The sequence below is a fragment of the Saccopteryx leptura genome, chromosome 2 (genome assembly GCF_036850995.1).
Source record: "Saccopteryx leptura isolate mSacLep1 chromosome 2, mSacLep1_pri_phased_curated, whole genome shotgun sequence".
Taxonomy (NCBI): domain Eukaryota; kingdom Metazoa; phylum Chordata; class Mammalia; order Chiroptera; family Emballonuridae; genus Saccopteryx; species Saccopteryx leptura.
Genome location: NC_089504.1, coordinates 248,067,591 through 248,083,726, shown reverse-complemented (window position 1 = coordinate 248,083,726; position 16,136 = coordinate 248,067,591). Strand labels below are relative to the sequence as shown.

The window sequence follows — 16,136 nt, the reverse complement described above, 5'->3', positions numbered from 1 at the left end:
CTGTGTCACTTCATGAGACACCTGGTGTCACGGCTCCCCTCCAAGCTGTCGGATAGGACATGGCAGGAGAGCCGAGCAGGTTGGTGAGCCCGAGGACATCTCGGGGCGGAAGTGACCTGGGTTGACCCAGAAACTGCCCCCTCCAGCCAGTAGGAGGTCCCTCACCCCCACCCCTGCCCTTGGAATGTAACGTTCTGCCCACCGTCCCACCACGGGAGGCATTTTCAAGGACACTGCCTGAGAGCCACGCGTGGTTGAGACCATCTGGATGGTGACCATGATTGAAGCCCACTGATGCCTCTCTATAAACTAAGATCCTGGCTGGCGGGCGGTCAGAGAGGTGTCCTCGTTGTGCAGGGGCCCAAAACCAGCCTCAGATGAAAGCCCCCATTGCCCATTAAACCTGACACCTATCCATCTGCCCTTCTCCTCCATCTCTCCACGCATGAGGGCCACTTTGTGAATCCACACAGTCACACAGGAATATTCCAGATGCCCCAGATGGCCTTAGATGATACTGGGGGAAGACTCATACAAATTCTCCAGGAGATGAAGGACACAAGAATGATGGTAATGACGACCAGCCCAGAAGAAGCAGAAATAGCTAACATGCATGTTTAAAAAGAGGCTCAGCTCCACTAATTATTAAAGTGTAGGCGCTAGTCAGATGGCTCAGTGGATATAGCGTCCTCCCAGCATGTCAACGTTGCAGGTTCAATCCCTGGTCACGGCACATACGAGAAGCAATCAACGAATGCACAACTAAGTGGAACAACAAATTGATACTGCTCACTCTCTCTTAAAAATACTTGTGTGATTCCTTAAAAATTCAAACGAGTTATTAAATGATAGGTACAGAATGATTCCATTTTGTTTTTTCAAGAAACAATATATGCTTACCCATAAGAATAGCATCTTGAGCTAACTGCTGCTAGTGCAGACCCCCTTCTTTCCTCACCAACATCCTCACCAGCACCTATTGTCATTCATTTTATTATTAACTGAAAGAAAAGTCTTGACCGGGGGAGGGAAAGAGACAGAAAAGAAGGATGAAGGCACATGCCCTGGCCCCATGCCACATCCTTTGCTCACACCAGAGACCCCATAGAGAATCTATGGAAACTGTCCAAAGTCTTTGTGAACCTGTAGGCTGCACAAGCAGAGGGTGAGTGACAACATGAGACGCAGAGCTGGGGAGGTCCCACTTCTGTCTAGAACCCAACACCCAACACCATTCTGGTGCCTCCAGGATCAGCAGTTTTGAGTTTCCAGGGACAGCATCCTCAGCAGGGATCCACTGGCATTCTCATGACATGGTGACAGTGGAAAAGAACCAGGAAAGGAGAGGAAGGATGGAGGAGACTCAGACGCAGCCCAGAAACAGATCACAGCCCGAGGGAGGTTTCCAAGCACCCTTTGGAGGGTTCAGGAATTTGCCAGGGGACCCTCAAGTGTACAAAATCAGGGTTACTGAAATTTGGTCCGTGTTAGTCAATGTAAATACTTAAAATCCCTTGTCATTTCGAACACCTCATATGGGCATGACTTTACACCTGCATGTCAGGAGCCTGGGAAGATAGAAAGGACGGACCTCTCTCCCACACTTCTGCGGGCCCTGCCACTGCCAAGGACAGTGAGGATGAAGTGTTTGCTCCCGTCTCCTGGGCCACCTCTTTTGTACCTGTGGCTTGTCATTGGGCAGTGGCTCCTACTCTTGAATTTTTATTGCCAGGGTGACCTATGTGGGTGAATCATTTTAGCTTCTCTGTGCTGCAGCTTCCTCGTCTGTAAAACGGGGTGACAGTACTCCCACTTCACAGAACGTATGAGCTGGTACAAGCGTTTGGAACTGTACCTGGTACACAACAGGCACTAAATAAGCGTTTGCTGAGACTAATCAATCAAGGGCTGCCTTTCCAAGGGGGCAGTGAGAGCCGGGAAAGCTCGTCCTGCCCCACCCCCAGGACCCCGACAGCCCCTGCACGGGGTGGGCGACCACTACCACCCGCAGGCAGGCCTGCACCTGAGACCGCGGCGGGGCCGGCAGCGGGGGAGGGGCGGCCGCGAGCTCACCGGTCTCCACCTCCACCTCCTCGAGCACCACCGTGCGGTAGAAGAAGAGCGTGGCGGCGCCCTCCTCGTCACTGGTCCGGTTGAAGAAGTACAGGATGAGGTCCTCAGCCTCGCCGTCGTGGCGGTTCAGCAGCTCCTCAAAGAGCTGGGGGTCGGTGAGGCCGAAGGCCGTGTACACGCGGTCGCGCAGCCACAGTACCCGCAGGTCGTCCATGACACCACGCCGAGTCCGGCCGAGGCAGCCCAGGGCCTGGCCGGCAGACGGGCGTCCTTGGCAACGGCGCCCCAACAACGGCCACCAGGGCAATGGCGGCCGTGGCCCACACGCCTGCAGCCGCACCAGCACCGGGTCCGCGCGCTCGCTTGCAGAGGCGCGAATGCAGCCCCAGCCTGTGCACCGTGGGGAGCGAGGGGCTCCACCCCAGACGTGGGCCCACCCTCCCACCCTCCCTCTGGCCCCAGCTCGGGGACAGCACGCAGGGACCTCAGACGCGGACTCAGGCCGCTTGTCACCAAGGGCTGCTGACTTCGGGCTTCACCGTGCAGGAACGTAGTCCTAGCATTCCCTGTGCCTGCGTGCTGCCCATTTTGCTGTAAAGAAACCGAGGCAAGACAGGTGACAAGGTCACAGCATCTCAAGAGATGGCAGGGGCAAAATTGGAGGCCAGGAAGGACTAGTCCGAGCCCCTCCAGCCATTATGGATCAAAGGACATCGGAAAAGCGAGTATCTTGCTTGCCTGGAGAGGTCCAACAGAAGAGTTCCTTGGGGTTGGAGGGTGAGGGCACAGACTCAGGGAACCGACCGGGTGTCTTGGCTTTCTGGTCAAGCCACAGGGCGTAATGAAGCGAAACACTCACGTTTTAAAAATAAACATATTTTATTTTTTTCATTAGTAAAAAGAAGTTCAATACTGATAGGAAGGTGCAAATTTGTCCTTTTATGCATTTGGGAATCTTGAACTTGTTCACTGTTATTCCCTCTCATGGAGTTAAGCCCCTAGATTACTAAACTGACCCTAAAAACCTTGCCTTCTTGTTGTTTTCTTCCCATTAGGAAATAAGTGGCAAGTTCTAGGTTATCTCTTAAAATTCTAAAACCAAGCTCAGTATCAATGGCCTGGCTGTTGGGAAACTATCATTCCAAAATGCCTTAGTCTCATTATCTTGAATTAAGATTTCTCAGTAATTTTTCTGGAGATATACCAGAAGGCATGCAAGCAAAACTGGCTTTAAAATTTTAACCGAGAAATCTATTATTTTTAAATGCAGACTGCAGAACGATTGTTGCAAGTTATTTTTTGTTTTCCAAAATGAGCAAGGTCCTTAAACGTCTGTAAGAGCTACCTATGCTATAGATATTCTATGCCTAATTAAACTATTGCAGATTGAAAACTGAGACCAGTATGTTGTTATTAAATACTCAGTCCAGAAGTGCGGACAGAGGTGCATTCGGTGAAAGGTAAGTCTTTTCAAAGTTGTACCTACATGAATGGAAAATCCACAGGGCTTACTACGACCCATTGCAACACCTCTGCACTTCTTAAAGGGGTCACCATGAGACTGGTCTTCACCCTTGCGGATGAAATCAAATTCTAGTTTACTGAAGAAATCCCTTGTGTTTGTATTTTAGGACTCCATTAACACAGAGCATGAAAACTGGAAAACGGGGCCATCGTGACATTCATCTTTAGGCAAACAAACATGTTTAGCATCCTGCAGACATCTGACCATTTTTCCTCTTGATATTTGCTAACAAGAGACCAGTCTGTCTTAAAAATTGTATACATAGTAGTTCTAACAAATAGCTTTAAAACAAAACAAAGCAACTGTTCTGTAACATGACATTGGAACCAACAGCTTTATAAAAAAATAAAATTTCCATTGGTGCCTAGAAAACACCATCCTATTTTATTTCTAGAGTTCTATTAATTTGTTTTTTATTTAATTACATTCTACATAGATTTCAAAGGAAAAATGACTCTTCACTCTTGGTTCTTATACCCTGGTAAGAGGTGTTGATGAGAATTTAAAAGTGGCCCCCGTGATACTTAGTGGGGGCAGTAAGGAATTCCAGGAGACCCTGTATGTCTCGTTTCCTCATCAGTGAACAGTATTCGGAGATCCTGAGTTTCCAAAGGATGAGTCACTTACCATTTTATTACAACAGACCCTTGGAGTAAAGTAATATATGGCAACCTGTGAGGGACACGTTTGAAACCCGGACGGCACTATTCAGACTGTGTATTCACCCCCAAAAGTGTCCAATGTTGTACCTTCCTGACAAAACTTAACTTTAAGAGCAGAACCATTTTCAAGAGTTTCATCAGCATCATTTTATGTCTGATACTTTAACCAGAGGGACAATACCCAGTCATTCCAAACTGGCTTCAGGTAACATCTGACGGGGGAGCAGCGTGGATGCATCACCACAACTATAGAGGTTTAACGTCACAGTCACAGTCACATCCTGGTGTTCAGTTCACGCCTCTCAGCAAACAGGTCTTGAAATCACCTGAAGAGACGCTTATGTTCAGTGCTACCATAATCTCGACTTGTAAAGACAATTCCAAACTCTACCGCTAGCCAGAGCAGAGCGAGGAGGGACAAACCAGCCTTCGCATGGCGCATGATGGGAAACGTGAGAAAGTGAAAAGACTGCTGGTTTCGTTTTGAAAATAATTATCTAAAATCAATTACAGTGAAATATAAAAAACAAACTTAACTTACAAGACAGAATAGACCAAAATGTTCAACAGGACTGACTCACATTCATTCAAAACTAAATGTCAAGTGAGCAGATGAATTTAAACTAAAGGCTATAAATTAATGGCTAAGAATTAGTTTTCAACTTATCTAAATAGTGTTTGAAGTTTAAATTAAGTCAAAATGCCTTAATCAGAGCTTATTTTAGAACTAGTCTGAAAGTAAAAAATCATCAATGTACTGCTCTCCAGGGTGGGTTCAATCTCGTGGTAAAATAGCTTAATTTGTATTTTGTTATAAAAATATACAAAAGACTACTTTACTTTCTACCTTTCCTTCACTCAGTATAAACCCCGTTCGGGACAGCCATATCAGCCAGGCTGGTCACCGAAGTTCAAATCATGTCCATATTGCATCTTCGATGGCCGCAATGCTTTGTAAGGCTCAGTATAGAGTTTCTTTCCAAATATACAATTATCATAATTGGTGTTATGCAAGGATAACGGGGTGAGTGGTCTTTAAAAAAATATACAAGTGGGATAACCATTTGTTGTAGGTTATTTTATCCCATTTTTCTCAATTATTAAAACAAGACAAAATTGTAGAAACCATTTCCTATTTGTAATTCTAGACAACATACAGTAAAAAACATTCACATACTTTAAGTCAAGCGGAATAAATGTCCTTTGATTATCCGTCATTAAATTTTTTTAAAAACTGTACTTAAATTCAGCTGTTGGAAAATATTACCTGACTTCTGGTGACAGAATAACTCTGTTTTTCTTTTTGTTTAAGGTGAAAAGGAATTACGTTATCTAAGACTATCTGCAATTAGCCATTCAAAATGGGCTTCTCTCCAAGACTATATTTTAAAAAATAACTTTAATGTAACTTTTGGCATCAACTCATTATTTTCTCATCATAAAAACTGAAATAAATTTATCTACCTAAAATTGATAAACTTTACAAAATATTTAACATGAGGAAGAGGTATATCTTACAGAATTATTTGGCTATATCGTAAGGCCACCAATGAAGACAGAATTTTTCCTATTGTATATTTGACATTAAGTGAATTTCTACAACATGATAATTCTCCAGCCCTCAGACAGCCTGCTGGGTACAACGATAGGATCACACCACGTCGTCACTGAACTTCTGTGAAAGCCGTCTGAATGAGAAAGGAACAAATTTGGTGCCTGCACCAACATAGAATTTGTTCTGAAATTCTACCCTAAAAGAAAAACAAAAAAGCCCATGGATTAATGAGAGGCTGCAAATAACATTTCCTATGTTTCTTAAAACAACTCTTACAAGTTAAACACAAAAGTTCCCGGGCCAAAGTTGCTTCGTCCACGCGTGTGGCAGAAATATCTGAACTTAGATCAAATCCACCCCACCACCCCCGTGGACGGCCTCAGCATGTCACAGGAACGCGAATGCGTCATGCTACCTTGCGCTGCACACACATGGCAACATGCGGCACCTCCCTCCCCCCCTGGGTACCTGGACACACACGAGTAATCTGGTGCACACTGTGAAACAGTAAGAACTATGTGTGTTGGCCCTGGCCGGTTGGCTCAGTGGTAGAGCGTCGGCCTGGCGTGTGGGAGTCCCAGGTTCGATTCCCGGCCAGGGCACACAGGAGAAGTGCCCATCTGCTTCTCCACCCCTCCCCCTCTCCTTCCTCTCTGTCTCTCTCTTCCCCTCCCGCAGCCGAGGCTCCATTGGGGCAAAGTTTGCCCAGGCACTGAGGATGGCTCTGTGGCCTCTGCCTCAGGCGCTAGAATGGCTCTGATTCTGGCAGAGCGACGCCCCAGATGGGCAGAGCATTGCCCCCTGGTGGGCATGCCGGGTGGGCGCATGCGGGAGTTTGTCTGACTGCCTCCCCGTTTCCAACTTAAGAAAAATACCAAATAAATAAATAAATAAATAAATAAATAAAAGAACTATGTGTGAAGTATTTTACAAGATAAAGCAGACTGTCAAGCCCAAAGTACACGGAAGTATGAAAACACACAATCAGGTGGCAAGTGTAAACTTGCTTTTACTTGTCAGTGAAAACAGTTCAGAAACAAAATATAGTTATAACACAGGGGCTCTGAATAGAGATTCTCCAGGGTTAGGAGGGGACGACCCAGCTTAAATTAAGCGCTAAGATTTTATGGGGGAGAGGGGTTAGATTTTTTTAAATACTGGTTCCAAAGCTGACTTCCAAGCTCACCAGTGAAGGCGGATGGCGTGAAGAAATGCAGACAGCCCTTCCATGATCAAAAGGATGAAAATGGTCAACACGGTGAAGAGTGCGATCACTGGGCACAGCAGCAGGACCCCATAGGTGGTGTCCACCCGGAGGCCCATGCGCATCAGCATGGCCCACAGGACGTCCGACAGCTCTGCGGAAGAACCATTCCCAGAGTCAACTTCTCTCCATTCAGGGCGTCACCTCAGATCACTAGTAGGACTCGGCTTCCTTCTGACGATTCCAAATCACTATCCATAAAATAATACACCCTCCTTCACTATATAATATACATGGAATCTGCTTCTCATGGACGTACAAACCAGCGACCTGGCCGTCTCAGACACCGAGGACGTGGCACACCGGGGAAAACGGAGGCCTGCCTCCCAGTGAGGAAACCCACCACGGGCAGAGGCCCAGGGACCGGGCAGTCACCAACAGACTCCGTCAAGAGCGAGGTGACTGGTGCTGGAGACAGGAGTGCCCATGTGTCATGTGCATGGCAATCTGGCAGTGCAGCCTGTCTTTGGTACTGTGCAAACAACCCTGCCATGGATGGGGGCACGCGTGGCAGGGAGCTGAGCCATGATGACAAGTTCCCATAACAACAGAACCAAGCAAAGGGATGACTGCCTGTCATCAAAACCATTGCCCAGCATGCCTTCAGGACCTGCCTGACAGAGATGCGTGGTCCTCCTTGGTAGACAGGACTGAATAAAGTAACAGCAATGGCAAGAACAACCACGGTGACCACAGAGGGAACCACAGTGTTGGCTCCCTGGTCTCCACAGCCACCCAAGGCCAAACCACTGTCCCAGAGCTCCATGCAGTGCAGTTAAGCCCAACACCGCGAGGTGCGCTGTGTTGCTCTCGCAAATGTAAAATGTTCCCATGAGCTCGCCCTGGTGCTGGGGTGACACTTACGTGCATGAGCCAGACTGAGAGCCCAGAGCCTCAGGTATGACGCCGTGTTGGAGATGCAGCCCAGACAGTACTCGATGGAATGAATCACTTGCGTCATTAATATTTCTCCAAAGTTAAACTGAGGGACAGATGACACACATGGTCAGTCAGCCTATCACATGCACACTGTCAGGGGTACGGCGGAAGAACTGGCTTCTGGGATACCACTGAGAAGACACTGCCTGGGAGAGCGGTAGAGACCATGGCGTGTGTCCTACTGGCCGTCCCTTTGCCTCCGGCCTCCGTGTCTCCATGGAAAAGGCTGGACCACACTGCGATGCTACAAAACCCTCAGACAGCCTGTGAGATTCCTGAGCTAGCCTTTTTTTATTTTTTAATTGGTTCACTTTAGACAGAGAGAGGAAGGGGGATGGAGGGACAGAGAAGGAGAGCGAAAGAGAGACAGAGAGACAGAGAGAGAGAAGCATTCACTTGTTCCACGTAGTTGTTGGTTCACTGGCTGATTCTTGTACATGCCCCTCTGCTGGGAATCGAACCCACAATCTTGGTGTTTCAGGATGACACTCTAACCAACTGATCTACCCAGCCAGGGGCCTGAGCTAATCCTTTTTTTAAATTGATTTATTCCAGAGAGAGGAAGGGAGAGAGAGAAACATTGGTCTGCTCCTGTATGTGCCCTGACCAGGGATCGAACCAGCAACCTCTACAGTTCAGGATGATGCTCTAACCAACCAAGCTATCCGGCCAGGGCTGAGTAGTCTTAACTACAAAACATCTAATGAGAAATACAGAGTTCCCAACCACAGGTTAGAAAACTATTAATAAATGTGTGCGGTGGACAGAGAAGAGCATCCAAATACAAGTCCAGCCGGGGGAGAGATGAGAGGAGTCCCTGACCGCGAAAAGGCTGCAGGACATGGGGCAACCGATGCACGCGCCCTTCCCACCTCTGCTTTTCTTTTTAATGACTCTCAGAGTTATTAGTCATCCCAAATTAAAAGGCCAAGTTATTTAATGATTACAAAACGTTGATGATAAAAAATTTGGCTCAGTCTTTATAGAAGAATCAAAGAAGTTTCCAAGAAAACAAAGTGGAGTGGAAGGAAAGACAGACAGGCTGGGTTCTGCCTGCCCAGGACCGCATCCTTCCTCTCCGAGGGGAACCGCTTCTTCCCTGCGTCTCACCTGGGACCCCCAGCCACAGCCGGGATGGGCCAAACGGTGCTCTCCCAAAATTTAGACGTTGAAACCCTAAACCCCATGTGACTGTGTTTGGAGACAGGGCCTTTAAGGAGGTGATTATGGTTAAATGAGGCCCTGGCTGGGTAGCTCGGTTGGTTAGAGCACCATCCCAAAGCGCAGAGGTTGCCAGTTCAATCCCTGGTCAGGTCACACACAGGAACAGCTGTTTCTGTGTCTCTCCTGCTCTCTCCCTTCCTTGCTCTAAAGTCAATAAAATAAATTTTTTTTTTAAAGTTAAATGAATGGTCGTGTGGGTGGGGCCCTACTAATAAGGGGACTGGGGGCCTTACAAGAAGCGGAACAGACACCAGATCCACGTGTGCAGAGCAAAGACCATGAGAGGACACAGCAAGAAGGCAGCCACCTGCAAACCAAGGACAATGGCCTAAGGAGAAACCAACCCTGCCTATATCTTGATCTTGGACTTCTGCCTCCAGAACTAGGCAATTGTAATTTCTGTTGTTGAGATAACCTTGGCCAGGCCAATCACAGTATTTCCTTGCAGTTTTTTCTGACAGCCACGAACAGTTAAGAATGCTATTCTCTCTGACTGAGACTGAAGACACTGAGCCCAGGGCTAGCTGTGGCCACGGTTCCACAATTGTGGGGCCACCTGGCTTCAGAACATGAAGTGACATTGCAAAGAAAACCAAACCACTTGGAAGTGGGGATCCAGAAACCAATCAGCCCAAGGCCCGCTCTGCTCCCATCCTGAGTGAGCCAGCAGACTGCCCATGAAGCCAGCGTGAGCAGGTCTCTCCCTCACAGCCACAGGCTAGTTCTAACTCAGATGAGAACCTTCTGACAGCAATGTTCATGGTACCTGAAGTCACTTCGTGTCACAGCCTCCAATGTTAACACCTTAAATCCCATTATGAAAGTGAAACAACAAAATGTTAAACCTAAACCCTGACATGATAACAATTATAAAACCAAAACAGCATTTGGAAAGTTGTAACGGTTGTTTTGCTTTTGTTTTTGTCTTATTTACCTAATTAAATCTACTGTGGTAACAGTGGTTAATAACAGCATATATATAAATTCCAGGTGTACAACATAGTATTTTGACATCTGTATGCTCTGTTTAGTGCTCCCTGCCTGGACAGAGGCAGACATGAACAAAACTAACCCCATCTCCGTGTCCGGATCTCATTTCATTTTTAAGTTTCGTTTTATAACCAACGTCACTCTCCTGAGAAACTGCATTGAAGCCATCTAGCTGACCATGGCCTGTGTCCCATAAAGTGTAGCCATCAATATCTGTTAGCAATAGCTGGAATGGCACAATGACCGAGGTAAATATCAAAATGATGACTGTATCGATGACAAGCAACTATCAAGAACAAGGCTACCAGGAGGCGTGGCCCTTGCTATGGACTGCATGCTCTGTCCCTGCTGTGTTAACCGTTAGCACCCGAGTTACACTAGTAAAAAGGGCCTGCAACAGGCTTAGCAGTGGAGAACTATCCGCGCAGAACTGCGGGGTGGTCTGCCTGCCCCGACCTGACCTTCCTGTGAGTAAATTACCCCGTAACAAATTCCCGTAGAGTCTATGGATGGGCCGCCCCGATCTTGGTGTGCAGGTACCTTCTCGTTATGGTGGCTGGCACCTCGGCCCCACAAGCAGACACCAACCACCCAAAGTCTCTGTTGTATTCCTTAAAAGATTATTATTACCGTTCTTATAGGACGGTCATCTCTATGGAAGCTTAGTTATCAGTTTTTATCATTAGTAACTGAAACATTACCTCTTCACTCATCACTTCTCTACATCCGTCGTCCATCTGGCTGTTCCCCTCTTCTATGTCTTGGCTTCCCAGCAGAGAGACCTCCTCCTCGCTGTCCTTCCTTACAAGCGTGTAGCCACTCTAACGACAAAGAAACGCAGTAAATGCCTTTAAAAGCAAAGGTTGTGGCAAAATGAAGGTTATAGCCCCTTCATTTCTCTTAACAATGTTTTCTCTTCAAGAATAAAAAAAATTCTTTAAAAGGAAATGAGTACTTTATACCCGTTAGGATAACTATTACACACAAAAAGAAGAAAGGAAAGAAAACCAGAAAGGAACACGTGTTAGTTAGGGTGAGAGAACCTGACACTTGCGCACCATGGGGGGGGGGGGTGTAAAAGGGGACAGCTGCAGTGGGGACAGATCATTACATTCCTTCCCGGAGCACGCCGGGCCTTCTCCCCCGCTGCTTCCCCCCACAGGCAGCATCTCCTAAACTCTAAGAGTCCCCAGGAGACTCGAGACCAGGGGAGCAGGGGGCAGCTGCAGCTCACCCCAGGCTAACCCCCGGGAACCTCCGATGCCAGCTCTCTGACTTCCCAGGGAGCTAAAGCAGCCCCACCTTGGCTCACTTCTTTCTCATAACATTTCCAGAGAGCCAGGGCAGCCCCACCTAGGTTCTCTCCTGTTGCTTCTTCCTTCTGTCCTGACTTCCCAGGGAGCCAGGGTAGCGTCTCACCCAGGCTCTGTCGCTTCTTCTGTCCTAAGCCCTTCCTTGTTTCACTGTCACAGCTTTAATACACATACTCTCAAAATAAACAATAAACAGAATCACCGAGTGACCCAGCAATCCGACTTCTAAACATATACAGAACAGAACCGAAAGCAGGGACCCAAAGAGACACGTCTTACGCCCACGTTCGCAGCAGCACTGTTCACACCGGCCAAGAGGTGGAAACAGGGCATGCGTCCACTGTCGGATGAATTCATAAACAAAATGTGTCTGTCCACGCAATGGAGTATTATCACCTTATAAAGGAAGAAACTCCTACACAGGCTACAACAGAGATGAACCTGGAGGAAATTATGCTAAGTGAAATGAGCCCGTCATAAAGGGAAAATAGTGCACGATTCCACTTATACGAGGTACTTAAGAGTTGTCAAATGCATAAGACACTGGTTGCCCTGGCTGGTTGGCTCAGTGGGAGAGCGTCGGCCTGGCGTGCAGAAGTCCCGGGTTCGATTCCTGGCCAGGGCACACAGGAGAAGCGCCCATCTGCTTCTCCACCCCTCCCCCTCTCCTTCCTCTCTGTCTCTCTCTTCCCCTCCCGCAGCGAGGCTCCATTGGAGCAAAGATGGCCCGGGCGCTGGGGATGGCTCCTTGGCCTCTGCCCCAGGCGCTAGAGTGGCCCCTGGAGGAGCACAGCATCGCCCCCTGCTGGGCAGAGCGTGGCCCCCTGGTGGGCGTGCCGGTGGATCCCGGTCGGGTGCATGCGGGAGTCTGTCTGACTATCTCTCCCCGTTTCCAGCTTCAGGAAAAAAAAAAAAAAAAAAAAAAAAAAAAGACACTGGTTGCCAGGCACTGGGGTGGGGGGCAGAACGCTCGTGTTTAACGGGCACGGAGCTACATCTGAGAAGGTACAAGTTCTGGAGATAAATGGTGGTGACAACTACACAACCGTCTGTGCTCAGTGTCACAGAACTGGGCACTTACACGTGTTTCAAATAGAGAAGTTATGTTATGCATAGTTTACCACAATTTTTAAAACAGAAATAAAATGAGAAACTAGACACACAAAAAACCAGTCAAGGAAGAAATTTAACAAAATGATAGGAGTTATAACTGAGGAGTAGAAGTAAGGGTATATTTTCTATATTTTCCACAATTTCTATAATAAAGTTATATTATTTATATTTAAAAACCACTTTTAATAAAAAGAAACCAAGAGGCAAGACTAAGAACTAAAGCATTTGAACCACACCAGGCACCGTGAAGGACCGGCTCAGACTGCGGCAGGTCTGCGCAGGGCGGCAGGGCTCGTCTCTGGGACCCAGGCCCATCAGGCTCCAGGCACTGGGCTTCTGCAGAACAGGCGACCCCAAGAGCTCAATAACGGCAGCTCTGGCTTTCACACCAGAGCCCGGGACCCTCTGGAAGGCGCTCTCTTCACCAAGCCTTCTGTAACTAAGAGGCGAATCTGCGCACCAATTACAGACCCACGCCCGAGCTCACACTCACCCTGCTGACGCCGAGGCAGCTGCGCCCTTTGTGCAGCCACAACAGGAACAGGGGCTTTCCCAAGAAGAGGACGGGCACAGACAGCAAGGTGATGGCCAGCAACAGTCTCTGGATGTGCTCCTGGCGGGGGAGAGAGGAGGGGACTGATGATGATGCAAAGACGAGCCGCCAGTGTCACCGCTGCACTTAACGATGCTGGCAGGAATCAGGTCGAATGTCCCAATTCATTAACAAGGAGCACAGAGCAAAGGCCAGCCAGTCTGCCTGTGCCAGGAGCCTCCTCCTGCCCACACAGCTGGATTCTAGAACTGATGGCCCACACTAATGACAACGGCAAAATACCGTTTTGCTCGGCCCAGTAAGAAATTTGAAGACAATTCTGCAGTCAAACTCCAGCTCATGATTTTCTGAAAACACTATCAATGGAAAAAGAGAAGCTATATGCTTTTTAAGATTCTTGGTTCCACTGGTTTTGGGTTTTTTCTTTAATTATGATGACTATTTGAAGAATGTAAGCAGGTAGTAAGTGGACTTCCCTGGACACACAAAAAATATGAAAATAGCATTCAGAACAAAACTAAAAACATTTTAATACAAAAGAAGTTTTGCAGTTATTTAAAAATAAAGAAGGTGCAGGTGCACACTCACACAGCTGCTGCAGTCTGTGTGTGTACAGGTGGGAAGGCGGGTATGAAGCAGATGACGAGCACGTGTGAGGGGCCAGGCACCTTCTTAAGTGCTTCGGGAATGTTAACACTACACCAGGAGTAGGGTCCTATTTTTATTACCATTTTACAGATGAGGGATGTGCTCAGAAATAATGTGCTCAGAGCAGCACTTGGAGGAAGTAGCAGGCAGCCCTCAGAGCCCACGCTCTCAGCCACTGGGCCACCAGACAGACAAGCAGACAGGTGGCATCATACTAACATGCCATTACAGAAAAGCGATCTTACAGTGGGCCACTATGCTGCTGGGCAGGTGCTGGTTCTCTGATGACTGACCTTAGTCAGAGGCTGATTTTAAATAACATGAAAAATAGAGGGACTGGGAAGCCCCAGGTGCTCTCCAGGAGAACATTTTCTTCCCACCAGTTTTGTTTTGTTTTGTTTCTGAAGTGAGGAGCGGGGAGGCAGAGAGACAGAATCTTGCATGCGCCCAACCGGGATCCATCCAGCATGCCCATCAGGGGGCGATGCTCAGCCCCTCTGGGGCATTGCTCCGTTGTGGCCGGAGCCATTCTAGTGCCTGAGGTGGAGGCCATGGAGCCGTCCTCAGCACCCGGGCCAACTTTGCTCCCTTGGCTGAGGGAGGGGAAGAGAGACAAAGAGGAAGGAGAGGGGGAAGGGTGGAGAAGCAGATGGGCGCTTCTCCTGTGTGCCCTGGCCGGGAATCAAACCCGGGATTTGCACACGCTGGGCCAATGCTCTACTGCTGAGCCAATCGGAGAGGGCCTCTTCTCACCAGTTTTGACAGCCCTTGCGGGGCAGTGAATCTGGATTATACTGCCTGTTGAACACCTTGGCAGTGTCTGGAGCAGGCCGGCATTCTTCTGTGATAACACGAGACACCTGTGTGCCTGGCAGGCCCGGGGAAAGCACCTGTAATCGTCCCACCGTCCCAAACAAAAGGCTGCCAGGAGGGCTGCTTATAAGTCATGAAGGTGGAAAAGAAGCTGACTCACCTGACCCGTGTAAAGACCACTTGTCTCACTGGTCGGAAATAAAAACATGTTAATAAACTCGATCAGAATGCTAGGAGCAACTCTGGAGGTTTCTGCTGAATACACCAGCCACTTGTAGATGATCATGAATATGAGGTACCCAAACATGCAGAGCATGAACAGAAGTTCCGGGATGGACACCAAGTAAATATTGAACTTCTTCCTGAAATGCCTAGAAGAAAGTAATCAATCAACCCACAAACAAGACTGGACTAAGATAAAAAATAAATTCTTTGTGCCTGACCAATGGTGGCGCAGTGGATAGAGTGCCAACCTGAGACAGTGAGGTTCTAAACCCTGAAGTCACCGGCTTTAGCATGGGCTCATTCAGCTTGAATGTGGGATTATCAACATGGTCCCAAGGTTGCTAGCTTGAAGCTCAAGGTCGCTGGCTTAAAGCCTAAGGTCGCTGGCTTGAGCCCAAGGTTGCTGGCTTGAGCAAGGGGTCACTGTTCTGCTGTAACCCCCCCCCCCATCAAGGCACATATAAGAAAGCAATCAATGAACAACGAAGGTGCCACAACAAAGAATGATGCTTCTCATCTCTCTCCATTCCTGTCTGTCTGTCCCTATCTATCCCTCTCTGTCTCTGTCAAAAAAAAAAAAAGCGCCTGACCTGTGGTGGCGCAGTGGATAAAATGTAGACCTTGAATACTGAGGTCGCCAGTTCAAAACCCTGGGCTTGCCTGGTCAAGGCACATATGGGAGTTGAAGCTTCCAACTCCTCCCCCTGTTCTCTCTCTCTCTCTCTCATAAAAAAAAAAAGAATAAATAAAATTAAAAAAATAAAAAGATATGTAACCTTAAAAAAAAAATCTATACTTACAAGTGGTTAAATATGCCCAGAATGACTCCAAAAGTCATGTGAATAATTCCTAAAATCACAGACATTTTCATTTTGAAGGAGTTCAGGAAAGTGAGGCGATTTGTGGCCAAGTTCCAAATCTAAAGATGAAACAAAAGAAAGAAATCTTTAATGTCCTTCAACTGCCTCAGGATAAACAGGTGACAGAGGATCAAGTTCCTATCTGACATCGGAAGGCAGCTGTAAATTTATTAAGAAGGCAACATTCAGACTTTCTCCTTGAAGCTTCAGTCTGAGAACCGCTGCTTTCTTAAACCAGGGTCCCCCTTACAAAGCAATTCCATTTCAATAAAAAGGCAAGACACTGCCAGTGACCTGGTGCCGGGTTTAGGGACACGCGCCTAGGAAGCGCCTCAGGGAAAAGCAAGAGGATGCATGCCACCATCGGCGCAGGGAGCCG

General features: G+C 47.8%; 2 protein-coding genes across 4 annotated transcripts in view; both read right to left on the bottom strand.

Annotated features, from left to right (window-relative positions):
• The window catches only part of DNAH10 (dynein axonemal heavy chain 10), a 120,309-nt gene extending 118,022 nt beyond the window's left edge, over nucleotides 1–2,287 (bottom strand). The window contains exon 1 of the mRNA XM_066371137.1: nucleotides 2,074–2,287. Coding sequence (XP_066227234.1) covers nucleotides 2,074–2,287 — 214 coding nt within the window. The remainder of the gene's footprint in view (nucleotides 1–2,073) is intronic.
• Nucleotides 2,288–4,382: 2,095 nt separating this feature from the next.
• ATP6V0A2 (ATPase H+ transporting V0 subunit a2) overlaps nucleotides 4,383–16,136 on the bottom strand; it is a 37,436-nt gene continuing 25,682 nt past the window's right edge. For 2 of the 3 annotated variants that reach the window (XM_066371130.1, XM_066371131.1), the window contains exons 14-20: nucleotides 15,698–15,816; nucleotides 14,833–15,043; nucleotides 13,152–13,271; nucleotides 10,934–11,053; nucleotides 7,944–8,061; nucleotides 7,002–7,173; nucleotides 4,383–6,011 (exon numbers count right to left, since the gene is read on the bottom strand). In XM_066371130.1, the coding sequence (XP_066227227.1) occupies nucleotides 5,912–6,011; nucleotides 7,002–7,173; nucleotides 7,944–8,061; nucleotides 10,934–11,053; nucleotides 13,152–13,271; nucleotides 14,833–15,043; nucleotides 15,698–15,816 (960 nt within the window). In that variant the 3' untranslated portion in view covers nucleotides 4,383–5,911. The remainder of the gene's footprint in view (nucleotides 6,012–7,001; nucleotides 7,174–7,943; nucleotides 8,062–10,933; nucleotides 11,054–13,151; nucleotides 13,272–14,832; nucleotides 15,044–15,697; nucleotides 15,817–16,136) is intronic. The other variant, XR_010749383.1, reaches the window with a different exon arrangement.